This window comes from Globicephala melas, chromosome 6 (genome assembly GCF_963455315.2).
Source record: "Globicephala melas chromosome 6, mGloMel1.2, whole genome shotgun sequence".
Classification (NCBI taxonomy): Eukaryota; Metazoa; Chordata; class Mammalia; order Artiodactyla; family Delphinidae; genus Globicephala; species Globicephala melas.
In genome coordinates, this window is record NC_083319.1 from 107,876,338 (window position 1) to 107,892,993 (window position 16,656).

General features: G+C 48.7%; 1 protein-coding gene across 3 annotated transcripts in view; it reads left to right on the forward strand.

The window, feature by feature from the left end:
• The window catches only part of GATA4 (GATA binding protein 4), a 48,021-nt gene extending 39,708 nt beyond the window's left edge, over positions 1 to 8,313 (forward strand). For all 3 annotated transcript variants that reach the window (XM_030879190.2, XM_030879189.2, XM_060300054.1), the window contains 3 exons: positions 5,272 to 5,359; positions 6,926 to 7,053; positions 8,131 to 8,313. In XM_030879190.2, coding sequence (XP_030735050.1) covers positions 5,272 to 5,359; positions 6,926 to 7,053; positions 8,131 to 8,313 — 399 coding nt within the window. The remainder of the gene's footprint in view (positions 1 to 5,271; positions 5,360 to 6,925; positions 7,054 to 8,130) is intronic.
• Positions 8,314 to 16,656: the final 8,343 nt, after the last annotated feature.

Here is a 16,656-nt window from a genome sequence, read left to right on the forward strand (position 1 = left end):
GAAAGAAGCCAGTCACAAAAGGACAAACACAGTGTGATTCCACTTACATGAGGTCCCAGAGGAGTCAAATTCTTAAAGACAGAAAGTAGAATAGTGGTTGCCAAGGGCTGAGGGGACGGGGAAATGAGGAGTGACCAGTTAATGAGCAGAGTTCAGTTCTGCAAAATGAAAAGTGTTCTGGAGGTGGATGGTGGTGATGGTTCATAGCAATGCAAGTATACTTTTTTTTTAAGGAGTCTCATGAAATGTTATTCAATTTCAAGAGTACAGACAAGAAGCAAATTTCACAAAGAAATAATGCAGCAGTGTAGTTACTGGCTTGGATGGCTGTACTTGGGATTGTTCAGAGTGCTAAGAACTATCTGGATTATCAGCTATCCAGTCTTCTCCATTCTTCAGCTCTTTGCCACACGAGGATCCATTAGTCCTAACTAGAATGGAAATGAGGTGTACTTACAGAGATAAAATCTGATTCTTAGGATGCCAGAAAATGTAGAGCATCTTTCTGAAGTAATAGAGGCCTTCAGTCTGTAAGTGGGTCACTTATTTCCCCAATAGGTTTACCTCTAAGTCAACTTGAAGCACAGCCTTCAGGATTTCAAGCTTAAAAAAATGGTTTAAACTATTTTCATCCTAAAATATTTAAAAATGGTTACACTGACTGGAAATTCCCTGAAATGAAACAGCTCAGTTATATTTGATAACTTTGTAGCACCCCAAATTCATTAGACACATTTAATGCATAGTTCCCAGACCTGCAATAATACAGCCATAGCCATTCTAATCATATCATAGTTTAATAAGATATTGACTGGTCCCTCTAGATAAAGTCTACAAAGCAAAGGACTGAGCAGATCTGTTGCCACGTGTCCTCAACGGCTCTATGGTAGGCACGAGCAGTTGAGCTTTTACTTTAACTCAGGTTATTAAGAGTTACTAAATTGGGGCACTTCCCTGGTGGCACAGTGGTTAAGAATCTGCCTGCCAATGCAGGGGACATGGGTTCGAGCCCTGGTCCGGGAAGATCCCACATGCCGCGGAGCAATTAAGCCTGTGTGCTACAGTGTTCCACAACTACTGAGCGTATGCTCTACAGCCCGCGTGCCACAACTACTGAAGCCCGTGTGCCTAGAGCCCGTGCTCCGCAACAAGAGAAGCCACTGCAATGAGAAGCCCGCACACCGCAACAGAGTAGCCCCCGCTCGCCGCAACTAGAGAAAGCCCGCGCGCAGCAACAAAGACACAAAGCAGCCAAAAATAAATAAATAAATAAATTTATTTTTAAAAAAAAAAAGAGTTACTAAATTGACAGTGATTGAGTGAATTTGTAAAGTATCCTCACCATTTTTTCAATTCATTAAGAGGTGAAATGATAATCTTAGAATAAGGATAAAAGGATTATAGGTGCATTGGAAAATTAAAATGATTGGATTTGATATGGCTGCTAATAGCCCACAGTTAAATAGAAGGAAAAAAAGTGGGGAGGGAAAGCCTTTCTGAACCACACCAAATTTCATACAATTACGCATAAGATTGTGTTTAGGTACAAATCCACTGCAATTCAAGTTTTTAGACAGAGGCCAATTATAAATTCATTATTTTGAAGTCAAAAGTACTTATCACATCTTCTAGATCCCACTTAAATAAAGTCTTCTTAAAAACTTATTGCTTTTTTTTTTGCGGTACACGGGCCTCTCACTGTTGTGGCCTCTCCCGTTGCGGAGCACAGGCTCCGGACGCGCAGGCTCAGCGGCCATGGCTCACAGGTCTAGCTGCTCCACGGCATGTGGGATCTTCCCGGACTGGGGCACGAACCCGTGTCCCCTGCATCGGCAGGCGGACTCTCAACCACTGCGCCACCAGGGAAGCCCAAAAACTTATTTCTTAATAATCATATTTTAAACCACTAGGTTTCAGTAGACTGGTGAATAGACATACTCTGTATCAATACTAGAGGACATACTTTACATGAAAAATCATAGCAAGGCAGTTTACCAGAATTCTCATAGAAATGCACATTAGCCTGTTTTACATGGCACCTGTACATAGCATCTGAGGAAATTTTTACAAAGATAATGCAGTAGTCTAGGTAATAATGTACACTAAAACTTTGGCATCTGTGTTACATTTTAAATCAACCAATAGTTCTATCAGTTCCTGCAAGCAGCCTACTTGAATATGACAGTCGACTCATCAGTAAAATTTCAGTGCCATTTATCAACGTGTTATGATGAAAAACTTTAATTAAAATAAATTCATTCACCTAGGATTTTAATTGATTTTTATAAATGAGAAGGAACCTGAATGATTCTATTTATGGTACATTTATAAATCAAGTAAGAATCTAGCAAGACCTCCAAAGCCAGTGGGAAATGATCTGTCTGATGCCTATGGTGGGAAGGGTATAAAGCACAGCTGTTAAAAGATGGTGACTGGCAGAAAACAAAGTTCTTCTATTTTCTAGTGACGCTGGCAGAAAAAAATACTGCTTCAAGATTTGGACACACATAGAGATACATCTGCCAGTGCAAATGTCTATCACTAGGTCCCCTCTCCTTTTAAAAAAGATATATTAGCATGCGCATTCTCAAATGGGGATGGTGTCACGTGGTGTCACCCCCAAGTAGGACCCAAAAAAGCCCCTAGTCTTTTCATGTATAAAGCAGATATAATACATATACAGCATATCTATGATATTAAAATTCATTGGGGGAATTCCCTGGCGGTCCAGTGGTTAGGACTCCATGCTTTCACTGGCGAGGGCTCGGGTTCAGTCCCTGGTTGGGGAACTAAGATCCCACAAGCCATGTGGCACGGCCAAAAAAAATTCATTGGGGCACTATTTTAAAAAAAAAAGTTTAAAAGGCTTTAGGGGTGGGCTTGATGAAAAAAAGTTTTAAGGGGGCTTCCCTGATGGCGCAGTAGTTGAGAGTCCGCCAGCCGGTGCAGGGGACACGGGTTCGTGCCCCGGTCCCGGAAGATCCCACATGCCGCGGAGCGGCTGGGCCCGTGAGCCATGGCCGCTGAGCCTGCGCGTCCGGAGCCTGTGCTCCGCAACGGGAGAGGCCACAGCAGTGAGAGGCCCATGTACCACAAACAAACAAAAAAAAGTTTTAAGAAACACTGAATTAGTGACTCTCTCAGTCACATGCATTTCTTCTCCCCACCATCACTATGCTATGTCAAAATACCCTGTGGCATTTTTGGTATTTGGAATTTTCATAAGAACATAATGTCTCTAGGACAATACTCCCAGAATAATTAAGATTAAGAAATTTATCATCAGCTCTAAACACATTTTTTTTTTTTTTTTGGTGGTACGCGGGCCTCTCACTGCTGTGGCCCCTCCCACCACAGAGCACAGGCTCCAGATGCACAGGCTCAGCGGCCATGGCTCACAGGCCCAGCCGCTCCGCGGCATGTGGGATCTTCCCGGACTGGGGCACGAACCTGTGTCCCCTGCATCGGCAGGCGGACTCGCAACCACTGCGCCACCAGGGAAGCCCTCTAAACACATTTAATTATGGCATCTAAGAGGAGACTTATCCTTAGAAACTGACACCAAGTTAGGAAAATCAATTAACATATATCTGATCATAATTACGAGTACGATCTTAACGTCTATGTTAAGAATTACAGGTTTGAGGTTGGCACTGGCAGCCGAAATTCAAAATTGCCACTTAAAATTCAAAATGAAAATCTGCGAAGTCTTTTTAGAAAGCATTCCCTTTCTTTACACTATACTGTCACAGGTGACTTTATCCATTAATGCGAGTATACTTGACACTACTGAACTGCACACTTGATAATGCTTAAGATGGTAAATTTTATGTGATGTGCATTTTATGACAATTTTTTTAAAAAAGTACTGAGGTGGGTGGGGATAAACATGAGGACAGGATTCTTCTGAAGTCAGGATGGTCTTCAAGAGGTGGGCGCGGGGGCAGGGGTGGTAGGGGGAGGCAGGGCGGGGAGGGGAGGATACTTTCCTCCACGAGTGGGAGTGCTGTCTCGTCTGACTCGCAGTTGACTAGAAGGCAGTTCGAGTTCACGTATGCTACTGCACTTCTCTTTTTTTTTGGCCGCACCATGCGCGGCTTGTGGGATCTTAGTTCCCTGACCAGGGATTGAACCCGGGCCCTCAGCAGTGAGAGTGCAGAGTTCTAACCACTGGACCACCAGGGAATTCCCTGCACTTCTTTCTTAACAATTCCATGTTCACATCTCCGACGTGGTCATCACTTGTCCTTCTGTATTTGCGGGTGTGGCCTCTGTTAGTTCCATATGGGACACTAGCACAGACCAGGGGCTAAACAATTTGGTTGGCCAGGCCTGAAAGAAGCCAGATGTGGGGCAGGCACACTATTTTAAACTAGTAGAAAGATGACCCTGCAGGCCTGCCCCTGACACTTGTTTAGGCATCTTGAATGGCTCAGGAGTGTGATGCCCGACAGTCATTGCTTCTTTAGGAGAATTCAGACGCCCTAAAGTGCTGTCATAAAGGACTCAGGCACTGGCCACAGGGCAGTCTCTCCACCATTGTCCCCGCTGCTCCCGACACCCATGGAAACCACCACTTGCCCCAGCCAGGCTCAGCACGGTGCAGAGCTGCTCCGTGTAGAGTGACTTTACATCCCCACTCTCCAGGCCGCCTCAGGGCGTGCCCATGATCTCGGCATAGCTATTAATAGCACCCCCTCTTCACTCGCACAGTGTCCCAGTGTGGCTGATCAGTTAGCGGCTTTGGCACGTACTGTTCTTGCTGCTTGAAATGTCTGCCCCTCATCGACTTGACAGTCTCCTACAACCCAGGCATCACCTCCTCAGGGAGGCCTGCCTTGATGTGCCCATGTGCCACTTTCCCTCCCCCAGCCCGGGAAACAGTTCAGTGTTTCTTTTCTATTTTCCCTCATCACCTATGAATCTGGTTATCTTCTATCTGTCTGTCTTTCCCAACTGTGAACCTCTGGAGAGAAGGGACTGTGTCTTTAGGTCTTTGTTTCTCTAGAGTTTAGTATAATACCCAGCATGGAATAGACATGCTCAACATGTTTTTTTTTTTGGTAGAATTGATTTCTTGCTCAGCAGGAGTTCCAGGCCTGATTCACTCAGGCTCAGCCCCAAGGTTTGTAGAGGAATTGCATAGATCTGGCCTTCTCGTTGTGTATTTGTGTGTGTGTGTGTGTGTGTGTGTGTGTGTGTGTGTGTGTAAATAATGTCACGGGTCAGGTACAAATGGAAAACCACGTATATTGACTTGTGACCCCCTAGGTCCCCAGGCCTCTTGCGATGCGGAAAGAGGGGATTCAAACCAGAAAACGGAAGCCCAAGAACCTTAACAAATCGAAGACACCAGCAGGTGAGAAAAAGATCGATGTATAATTATATGAATAACTCAGTAGCTCTCAGAGTGTGTGAGCATCGTGTATGCTCAGGTGGGCCAGCCCAGGCTACCAGGGTGTAATGATAGCATCGTCCATCCCCGGCCGTTCAGGACAGAATGCATAACCCAGTGCAAAAGTAACATCACCGTGGAACATATTGGGAGGTTTTAAAGCAGGCTCAACTCATGTTGTGGCCTGGTTTTTGCCAGCTGCAAAGACTGCAGAGGTCCAGCTGGACCGGTTGAGGGCCTGGAGGAAAAAGGAACATGAGTCGGTCCCTCCATCTTTGGTGCTCCAGCCACTCAGGAACTCAAGTTCTTTCAATTTGCTTTGGGCTAAGTGGGGTGCAGGAAGACAGGGTCCTGTGAGTCATGTTCAGATTGATTTGTAACATTAATTTGTAAGCCAGTGTATAATTAACATCATGTAGTACTCTGTACCTTGCCAAGCTCCTTCACAAATATTATCTCATTGATCTTTACAGACCCCCATGAGACCCCATTTATGATCTCCATTTTACTAATGAGCAAGCTGAGGCTCAGAGAGGGCAGTGACATCACAAGGGTCACACAGCTGTGAATGGGTAGAGCTGGAATTTAAACCCAAGAGTTTTCACTTCAGGGCCCATATTCTGTTCAATATATACTCTGCCTTCTCAATTTCTAGATTTCAGAATGAGGACTACTCGGGTCCCCTACCAAGAGCACTCCCTCCTCAGTACCGCTGTCAAATTAAAGATTTCACTGGAAAATGTGGCAGTTGTGGAGAAATTAAGTCGGCTGATATGATGGAAAGTTTATCTTCTAATCTAAGGCCTGACAAAGTCAGATAAGTTTCCCTGTTCCACTGCTGAGAACATGACCAAAGTTCTCCTTTTCCAGATTCAACAGTGGCTCGCTCCTTCTGGCAGTCACGTCTTAGCAGAGCGTTCACTGGCTCACACCAGGTCCTCGGCCTTTCTCCCTGCTTCCACATTGTTTATACAAACAGCACCTTCCCCTGGGGAACTTCATCTCTTTACATGGTGGGGTCCCAGCGGGAGCAGGCGTCGGTTCAGGTGTACAATCCCCTATCCGAAATTCCAAATCCAGGGAGCTAGATTTGGCAGTAAAATGTTATCTGAACTGACACAGGCTAGTTACAGTCTTCAGTTATCCCATGTGCGAATATTCCCATGTTTTGCTGTAGAACTATTAATGTATTTAATTACGGGGTGTTGTCCCAGACCCCGCTGCAGGTATTCTGTTAATACTCAGTCTTTGTCCTTTTTAAAATCCAAAAGTTTGAATCCTGAGACACACGTAGCCCCAAGCGTTTGGGATAAGCGGTGGTGAGCCTGTCATCTGAAAAAGTTCCCTCGAAATTCTGCTACTTCTGCTTCATTGTGAGAACCGTTGCCCTGCACTGATGGAAGGACCCTGCTTCTCTCCCCAGCAAATGTAGACAAGCCGTTAGTGCGGATCTGCCCTGGCTGTCTCCAAGGGCCGCCATCCGTTTGTCCCTGCCCCTGGGCTGGGTGTCCTGACTCTGCCTTGTTCCAGGTCCCTCGGGCAGTGAGAGCCTCCCTCCCACCACCAGCGCTTCCAGCAGCAGCGCGGAAGAGATGCGTCCCATCAAGACAGAGCCTGGGCTCTCATCCCATTATGGGCACGGCAGCTCCCTGTCGCAGGTACTGCTCGTTGGGGGGTAGGCTCCAGGCGGCCAGGCTCCCGCCCGAGGCGAGGGGCTGTCTGCACGAGGATATGTTTCAGCACATCTGATCAAGCTACAGCGATTTGGACACACGACCGTGATGCACGCGTTTAGCAGTTCCTCTGTGCCAGGACCCGTGTGCTGGCACACAGCATTGCTACAACCGGAATCAGAGTGCGGCCACTGTGTGGGAGGCGGAGCGGGGCTTTCTAGGCCAGTCTGTCTCCTAAGTAAGGGTGGCTTGACCTTGGCCTTGAGGGTGGGTAGATCTTAACAGGAGGAAGGGGAGGAGGAGGCCCCTCCTGGCGTGGGCAAAGGTGTAGAAGCTGCAGAGGGCAGGGCAGGCGGGCTGGGGTTGGTGAGGAGGTCACAGGCAGGATGCCGTTGTCACAAGGGTTGGCTGCGGGTCCAGCTTCACATGTGTGTCCAGAAGACGGGCCAGCAGGACCCTCGTTTCCCTCTGTCAGATACAATGGCAATCCTGCTCCTCTAGCCCCTTCCCTGTGTGGTTCCCCCATCCGGGATCAGGATGCCCCCGAGCTTGGTCACGGTCTCCCAGTAACTCTGATCTCTTCTCCGCCTGTACTTGAGGCGGGCGAGTCCTAAGGAGCCTTCTGCCGTCAGGGTGAAGAGAAGCTGGTGCCCTGGGGCCAGGAGAGCCAGGAGCCCCTTCTGGGCAGGGAGGGGGGGCGGGGGGATGGCTTCCTTCTGAAAATGGAGATTGACGGTGAAAAGACTGTAGAAAATGCCTCGTGTGACCGTCAGAGGCTTCTGAGAAACCAGAATAGTCACGAAGCTACTGGGTCAGTGCTCAGAAGCAGCTGACGAGTCACGCAGACCCCCTGAATCCCATAGCACACAGGGGTCAGGGGAACAGAGTGCTGCCCGCTGCCTCTCCTGCCCTTCTCCTTTGGCCCTGTCCTCTCGTCCCCTTCCTGGGGTGGGAGCCAGCCTGGGCACAGCTGTGGAATGGGGCTCCCCTCTCCAGCCCAGACCCCCTCCTGAGCCCCAGGAGGGATCCCATTGACCGCATCTTACTACTTCTCGCTTTCAGACGTTCTCGGTCAGCGCGATGTCCGGCCACGGGTCCTCCATCCACCCAGTCCTCTCGGCCCTGAAGCTCTCTCCGCAAGGTTATGCGTCTTCTGTCAACCAGTCACCGCAGGCCAGCTCCAAGCAGGACCCTTGGAACAGCCTGGCCTTGGCTGACAGTCACGGGGACATAATCACTGCATAATGTCACCTCCTTCCCTCCTTGGATTCCTGCATGGACTTGGGACTCGGAGGACAGCAGAGATGAGGCTCTGGGCTCCCGGGGGCCGGCCTGCTCTGTCTGGGAATGACTCCAGACAACAACTGGGAAGAAACTTGAAGTCAATGATTTGGTTAGGGGAGCGGGCGCTGGATTTTATTGGATAGCTTTGCAGGTGGGGGACTGGAGAGAGCGCAGACTCTGATCTGGAAGAGCCCCCACCCTTCGCCAGATCACACTTAAGCCCCTTCCACGGAGTTGCAGACTCTTTCTCATTTTCTGCCTCACCACCCCTGACAAGAGACGAGATGTCCTTCTCCCTTGTCTTTCCACCGCTGTGGCCCGAAATGGTGGTTTTTGCACGGTGTTCCCGGCACGGGGGATCCGAGGGCAGGGTGCCGGGGCCCCTGCTCCAGCCTGAATCAGGGTATCTGATGGACGTGTGTTTGGACGCCTTGGCCCCTCGGCGGGTCCTGCCCTCGCCCAACACTCCCCTTCCGGCTTGGCACACCTGCATCCCTCATACCGAATCTTGACTCCAGAAACACGGGGTAGGGCCAGTGTTACCGGATGCTCCGTGGGGAGATGGAGGAGGGGCCGCTTCTCCCACCGCAGAGTGGCTTCGGCAAACTCGCCATCTGGCAACTTTGCCTCCCACGCAAGTTCCTTCCGCGGCTAAAATCGCTCCTTCTCTTCATGCCCGAGGCCTCTGAAAATAAGCGCCCCTCCACTGCTCTCGGTGATTCAGCTCTGCCCGCAGCCTGAACACGTCCCCAAATCCTTCTTCCACCCCATCACGCTCAGGGGGGTCCTGAGTAAGAACAAAAACGGTTCTGGTGCTGAAGCAAGTTTGACTAGCATTCATCCAAGACTTGAGATCTTTCTGGAGAGGATGTCTAGTGGACACCATCGCCGGGCCTGGAGCTGCGCTGCGCGGGGCGGGGTTGTCAGCCTGGAATTTGCGCATGCGCCGTGGTTCCGCGGAGACGCGTCTGTTGCCGGGACTGACAACCGAGGGCATCCGAGGGGCGCAGCTCCTGCACCCACGTCCTTTCTCCAGCTGCAGTCTTTTGTCCAGGAGGGCAAATGCTAGGGGCTTCTCAACATAATTTCAAACCAACACTACACAACTCATGGAAGAAAGACGACGAGTGATGAGAAGACACCGGGCGGGCGGCCGGGGGCGGGGTGCCCTCCCACTCTCACGGGCTGGGAATCGGCCGCCTCTCCACGTTGCTGTCGCTGCCCGTGGCCCTGGGCTCACGAAGACGCTTCCTTCCGTGTCCTGGCTGCCAACAGAATGTAGCTGACTGGCCTTCCTCTGTGCTCCAAACACCCAGCCCCCAGCCCAAATCCTCCTGGCGGTAGCAGAGAGTATCTTTAAACCCAGGTTCTGTTTTAATCATTTACATCGCTTTCTTCTAAGAAAGCCGCCTTTATATACCTTCCTTAATCCACAAACCTGCTAACGTTGTCTTAAGGTGAAATGGCTGTAAAATCAGTATTTAACTAATAAATTTATCTGTATTCCTCTTCCCCTTCTCCTCCTCCCTCTGAGGTCTTTGCTGGGAGGTTCGCTGCTGCCCTTTGCAAGGCAGCCCTGAGCCACTGAGGCCCCTTTGCTGATCCGCTCACAGGCTGCGTCTGAATCGCTTCTCCCTTCATTCCTTTCGGCAGTTGGCCGAGGCTTCCTCTGTGTGTGTCGGGGGCTAGTGACAAGGACTAGCTTGTGACCTTGACAGGTAACCTCTAGGCTTGCTTTCCTAGGAGAGGGTTGGACCAGCCCTTAACTAAATATCCTGTGGCCCAGAAGTTGCCTCCCAACGAAGGGGGCATTTTTAGACCTCCCCTCGGGTACACCAGTGGCTGGAGCATGAGGCAGAGCTGCAGGGCAGTGGTCTCTCCAGCCCTCCTGGTTTGAGACATGCACTAGACGTGCTCTGTCATCTCCTACTTTCTGGTTTGATCCAAACAAGCCCCTGGAGGAGGTCAGTGGTGCTCCACGCCAGTGGCACAGAAGGTGAAAATTTCTCCTTTGTCCATTTTGTTTTCACTTTCTTAGTCTACAGAATTGCTTAATTGCTTCATCTTAAAAGTGAGGTAGGGTTGAGGGGAGCGGCCCTAAGCCCTGGGGAACGGAACCCGGACAGGCAAATCCACCCCCACTGAGAATTGTTGGCAGTAGCTTCCTGCCGCTCAGCTGGCTTATGCCAAACCCAGTGGGCAACTGGCGGCCTTTGACCTTTCACAACACCCTTGTTATTTTTGAGCAGGTAAGGGAAAAAAAAAACTCTTAACAACCATTCTTCTATGTAAAATAGGAAAAGCTTTTTAATTGGCTGAGAAATAGCCAAAGCTACTAAACACAGCTACCATCCAAAGGGATGAGTAACCGGTAACTCTAGCAAAGAATAACAAGAGATTCAAAACCAAAAATAAAACCTACCAGGATTTATGTTGGCCTTGGGGAGGACGTGTTTTCTGATGATGAAGTCTTTGCTGAGAACATTTTTGCCACTTCCCTTCAGGAATGGTTTTCAGAAATACACACACACACACACACACACACACACACACACACACACACTACCAGAAGATTGACCTCACTCCTTATATAATCATAACTTATGCTTCACTCCAGATGGTGAAATCCAGCTTGATTCAGCCTCCTTGCTCACCACACTTGGTTGCTTTCCCAAATCGATGCATCCTCAGAGTAAGTCAAGTTGCTACCAATCAGGATACTCAAAAGGATGCAATTCCCAGATGGTTGGGAAGTGGCTGGAGGTGGGGGGGGGGGGGTAGGGGGCCAGCAACAAGAAATGTCTGGCCTAATACGGTGAGTGCAGCAGCCAGTGGCATGTGTTCGGGCTCAGACATCCCTCACATTCCCTTTCGGGCTCACCTCTCACGACGACAAAGATTCTGAAGCACAGGTCAAATCATTTTAACAGTCGAGAGCATTAATCCTTAATATTTGACTTTTGGATGCCTTTAGGGGGTGAGTAGTAGCAGATTTAGCCATGATTATGTTTGGCTTGGGTTGACAGTAGCGAAAATAAGTTTATATTCACTGAACATGCATCAGAGGGAGCTGGGCTGGAGTTTATTTGATGTACCCCCCTTTCCGAGCCCGCAGAACTTACTGACTTGGATACTAGCGCATGAGAAACAGCCACTTGGAAAGCTGCTTTGGGAGTGGAGGTGACGGGTTTTCAGTTTTTTAAATCATTTTCTGACATTGGAAACTACTCTTCAGATTGCATCCTTGCCTTGCTTGAAGCTGGAACACAAACACGCCACCATCCTTACCAACACAGATATGTATCTTCCCAGAACCAAGGACCAGCCTCTAAGCTTCCAGGTTTAGCCTGGGAAGTGGAATCCATGCTCCTGAGGGTTCCCTGCCCTGGACACTGTTGCTTTCCGTTCAGTTCCTTAGCCTCCTGGGAGCACTGCTGCTCTACTTCACCCTGGCTCCTGTGCAATTTTTATCTTCCCTCCAATAGCTGCAGCTGTAACATTTGCAAAAAGACTTCAATAACAAGGAGAACTAAATAATCCAAGCAAGAATGGCATTAAAACAGACCTAGTTTCTCAAAGTCCAGTTTTCTTTAGGTCTGTGCATGACTAGATCACTGGTTGAAGCCTGGGGGATTGTGGGTTTAGTTTTACAGAAAGAGGCAATCATACACAGCCGTGCTCTGGGCTAACAGGAGCAGTGGAACCAGGAAAAGCCTGCAAGGTACCGGGTGGTACTCTTGAGCCCCAGCTTAGCAGCGGTGGCAGGCCCTGTGCGAGGGGGTTTTCAGACAGACCCAAAGAGGGAGCTTCTCTTGAGTGAAGGGTGATACGTGAGATCCCCACACCCCGTCACGCACACACTCCATCCCCTCCCTGCTCTGCGGTGACTGCCTTCTGTCCTACAGCTGTGGTGGCCTTGCTTCACCTGAGAAATAAACATGTGACTGCATAGGTTTTTAACCAGATGTACTTGAAGTTCAAATCACTGGGCAGTCTGGAAGTTCCAAATCAGTGAATCTCTGATTGCAGGACTTAATTCAGATGAAGTTCACTACTAGTAAATGATACTAGTGAACACTACCAGTAGACCCCTGTTACAACCAAGATATTGTAGTCTCTTGTGCCACTGCTTCTTTAAGATGGATTTACTCAGATGAATTGGGTTGTAATTAGACATGTGAAACATTTAGCTCTATCATTCCTCCTCTGTCCTTTTCCTTTAGAACTCATGAAAATAAAAAATTGAAAAGATCCGTTATTTCTAGGGTTCTTGATTCTCTTAAGACTTTGGGGCTGGGCTGGGAAACAAAAGAGGTAAGACTGAAATAACAGAATCCTAAACAGACCTTTGACCAGGACTCTGCTGAACAAAGCAATGAGTGATACCAGCTAATGTGCTTTACAGTGTAAAGCCATCGCTTTGTACTTAGTCAGAGAATCCCCCAGACTTCTCTGGAGTGGTATGGGCTGGACACACTTTCAGGAAGTCTTCCTGTCCCCCCACCCCTTAACATCCTTGCAGGTTTCCTTAATGTGGCCTCCAGCCTTACCATAGCCAAAGTTCCCCCTTTACCCCACCCTACGTTTTGAAATTATTTTGTCTACATAATTACTTGGGCTTTTCTCACTTTTTATAGATCAAAACCCAAACTGCATATAAATTACACTTCAGTTTTTTAAAGAACAGAAAGCATAACTGCTCATCTCTGCTGACAAGTACTACCAGATAGTCCGTAACACTAAGCTGATTGCATTCCCGTCTTAGGCAGAGATGCTCGATTTAGGTTGCTCTGCACTCTTGGTATGGCTATCGGATAGCTGGTTACCTTGGGGCTTTTTTGACTATTTGAAAATGGCTCATGGGGTCCTATTGGGTGAATCTCTGGGTCCCGGGGGCTCTCGGAGGGGAACACTACCATACAATCACTTCCTGGAACAGATTCTGTACCCATTTCCCCCTGTGCTTCTGCTTCCTTGAAAAGTAAGGGAGGGACTTCCCTGGCGGTCCAGTGGTTAGGACTCCACACTTTCACTGCCAAGGACGCGGGTTCAATCCCTGGTCGGGGAGCTAAGATCCCACAAGCTGTGTGGCACGACCAAAAAAAAAAAAAAGAAAAGAAAAGTAAGGGAGGAGCCCACCACTAGACACGGGATTCTGAGGTTTCAGAATTCTAGCCCAGGTTTGGCCAGTGTCTAGCTGTGTGACTCTGGGCATTTCACCAAACTGCTCTTCACCTCAGCAGCTTCATCTGCAAATGTTTTGGAGGAGGGAATCTTTAAGTTCTCTTTAAGCTCTAAGCAGTTGTGAGAGCAGAAATAATCCGAAATTATCCTTGCCATATCTGGTATCACGCAGGGAGCACAAGTCCCATGCTGGTTGGTGTCATGCTGTGAGGATGGTCAGGAAAAGACATGAAGAAATTCATCCCTGGGGTCACACTGATACAGCATCCAGGACTTTGGACCAGCAGCTCTGAAACCACAAGTTGAGCAAAGTGGCTCATCTCTCTGAGTCTTACATACTCTTGTTGGTACAGATGAAATCTCAGGGCCCCAAGATTTGAAAATACTCCCTCTGGAGACTCCGGATGGATGTTCTCCAAGCGGAAAATAGTACCTTTACTGTGACCCAAGTAATGAGGTTTAAAAATGTTTCAGAAGCTTTTCATCCAAATGAGCATTGCCTCTCAAGGTTGCTGCCTTGGAAACTACTAATTCCACTGTTTCAGCCACGGTGAAAACACAGGTTGGAACTCCCTTTAGAGGCTCTCCAGACCTGCTCAGATCAGCCTAAAAGAACCAAGCTTATTGCTTCTCAGCCACAAACAGAATTTGGGGGTCCCAAATAGAATTACATCACTTGACCAATTTTTGTCACCTGTCCTGATCCTAAACGCCCCCTTCAAAGAATAGAAATTTGCCATCATGAAGAGCTATTGAAGAAAGGACTGTAGGCACTGAAAGCTGATTTCAGTGGAGGAAGCAGATCGATGGGAAACATTTTCAGGTCTTTCACCACTGTCACACTGATGGGGACAGCATGCCATGCTGTAGTTGTGCTGTGTTTTCTTACGTCCATCAAATGACCTTGGTGTCTTCCCTCACTACCCAGCTGCGTTGATGAGGTTTGAGAGGCGCTGCAGGTTATGGGACCGGAACAGGGTCCTGCTTGGAGAATGCTTGAAGAAAGTCTTTTCTGCAATTTGGGGCAGTGTTTTTTTTTTTTAAATTTTTGGAGTCCCAGACCTCTCTGAAAATGTAACAAAATCCATGACCACCTTCCTAGAAAGGTACACATATATGAGTGGTACACATACACCATTCACAATTTCAGGGGTTCTATGAACTCTGGAAACTTCTCCATATTCCCCAGGTTAAGAACACCTACACTCAGGCTCCAGTTTAGTCCAGGGCTGCAAGGCTGTGGTGGTCGAACTGACCAGGTCAGCTCCATCTGACCAGGGTGTCCTGGTACTTGGGACCCAGAGCAAACCTTGCCATTTAGCTATGAAGTAAAGCAGTGGGACAGTCCCAGGGCAGTTGTCAAGGCCCTAGGCCCCCCTGGAGGTCCTGCAGCCTAAAATCTAGCAGTTTGCACAGGGACAGGGCTGAGGAATTCCTGGTAGCCCCTTCCTTACAGAAGGGTTTGGGCCTGGAGTCTGTGGGAGTACAGGGGGGGTTACAGGACACGAGCTGCTAAGGACTGGGGGTAGTATTGCTGAGGTTTCCTTCCTCAGCTGACCAGGGCAAGTCGAATTGAAGGGAAATAACCCCACTAGGAAAAAGGATGCCTGGATTGGGAGGCCATGCCTGACTCATTTACAGATCATGAGGGGTTTCAGAGATCATCGGGTCCAAACCCTCTTGTCCCACCATCGTCGAGAGAAATTGCCCAAGGCCACAGAGCCGGTATGAGGAAGAGGGGCACTTACTGAGCACCTACCCTCACTAAGGAGGCCGAGACTGGCATAAAGATACCTCCCTTGCAGTTAATGCGCTCACCATTTGGGGGCGCCGGCGTTCTCTTCCTTGTGGCCTCCACAATGCAACAGCCTGATTTTCAAACATTCAATCTGAGACCACCCCGGAAACTGTGCTAAAAAAAGTACCTGCCACTTACCGAGCACTCCTGCAAATCAGCTGCGCTAGTAAGTAGCCTTATACATCCATTAAAACTTTCCTGTACCCTCACAACCACGTTTTGCACACGAAGGAGATACAGCCCATGGATTTTAAGTAGCTCCCTTAGGCCGCAGAACTAGTACATGCAGAACCAGGATTCAAACCTGACTGCAGAATCTGAGTTTTTACACCGCCCCCCTGCCTCTCCCGAAGAGTGGAAACCTAAAAGCTGAAAACCCCACACAACCTGGGGTCCCACTCCAAGCTGAAGTCTTTCAACGTCTTTCTAGAAGTTGGGGAGAATCCTTGGTTCCGAATTCTCCAATTTAGACATGATGAAAGAAGGCCCTAGAACCACTGGAAAATAGGGCTCACCGTCCACAGTAACACGTCCAAAAAAGAGGGACAACTGGAATGGACCCGGGAGCCTCACTCTCAGCTCTCCAGGCTCCCCAGGTGTTCCTAGAGACACATGAAACCTCCTCCATGTGGTTCAGGACCCCAAGCTCATTCATTGGCAGTCTGATTCCTCACCACATCCTACTGCTTTTCTCCATCACATCCTTTCTTGCTTTAATCGATTTTCATGGTCATTGTAACTTTAATCCTGTTTAAGATGTCACCGGCACAAAGGGAGAGGGAGAAATTGGCTCCATGGCCCTTAGAAAACTGGGTGCTGACCCCCATTGTGCTGAGGCCCAGGCTCCTGTGGGCTTTGAGGTGGCCCCCCGTCCCCGTCCAGGACGCAACTAATAATAACTAAGAACATATTGATCTATCGCTACATGTCAGGCTAAGTGCTAAGAGATTTAGGTGAATCATCTCAGTAAATCCCACCATAGCCAGTGAGGTAGGCATTTCACTGCATTTTACAGACGAAGAAACTAAGGTATGGAAAGGTTAAATTACTCGCCCAGCTCTGCGCACTGAGAGGTGGGATTTGGACTCAGGTAGTCTGAGGCAGCAACAGTGTTCTTCACTGCTATCCTGTAGTTGCGCTTCTGGAAGCTTGCCCTTCTCCAGGCAGATTCCCCAGCTCTATTGTCTTAGAATGGTGATTGCATACATTTGCACCGCACTTTACAGTTTATGAGTTTCGTATCTAAGACCTCATTTAGCCATTCATTCAAAGAATATTTACTAAGTGCCCACCAACTGCCAACCACCGTGCTGCTGAGTCCT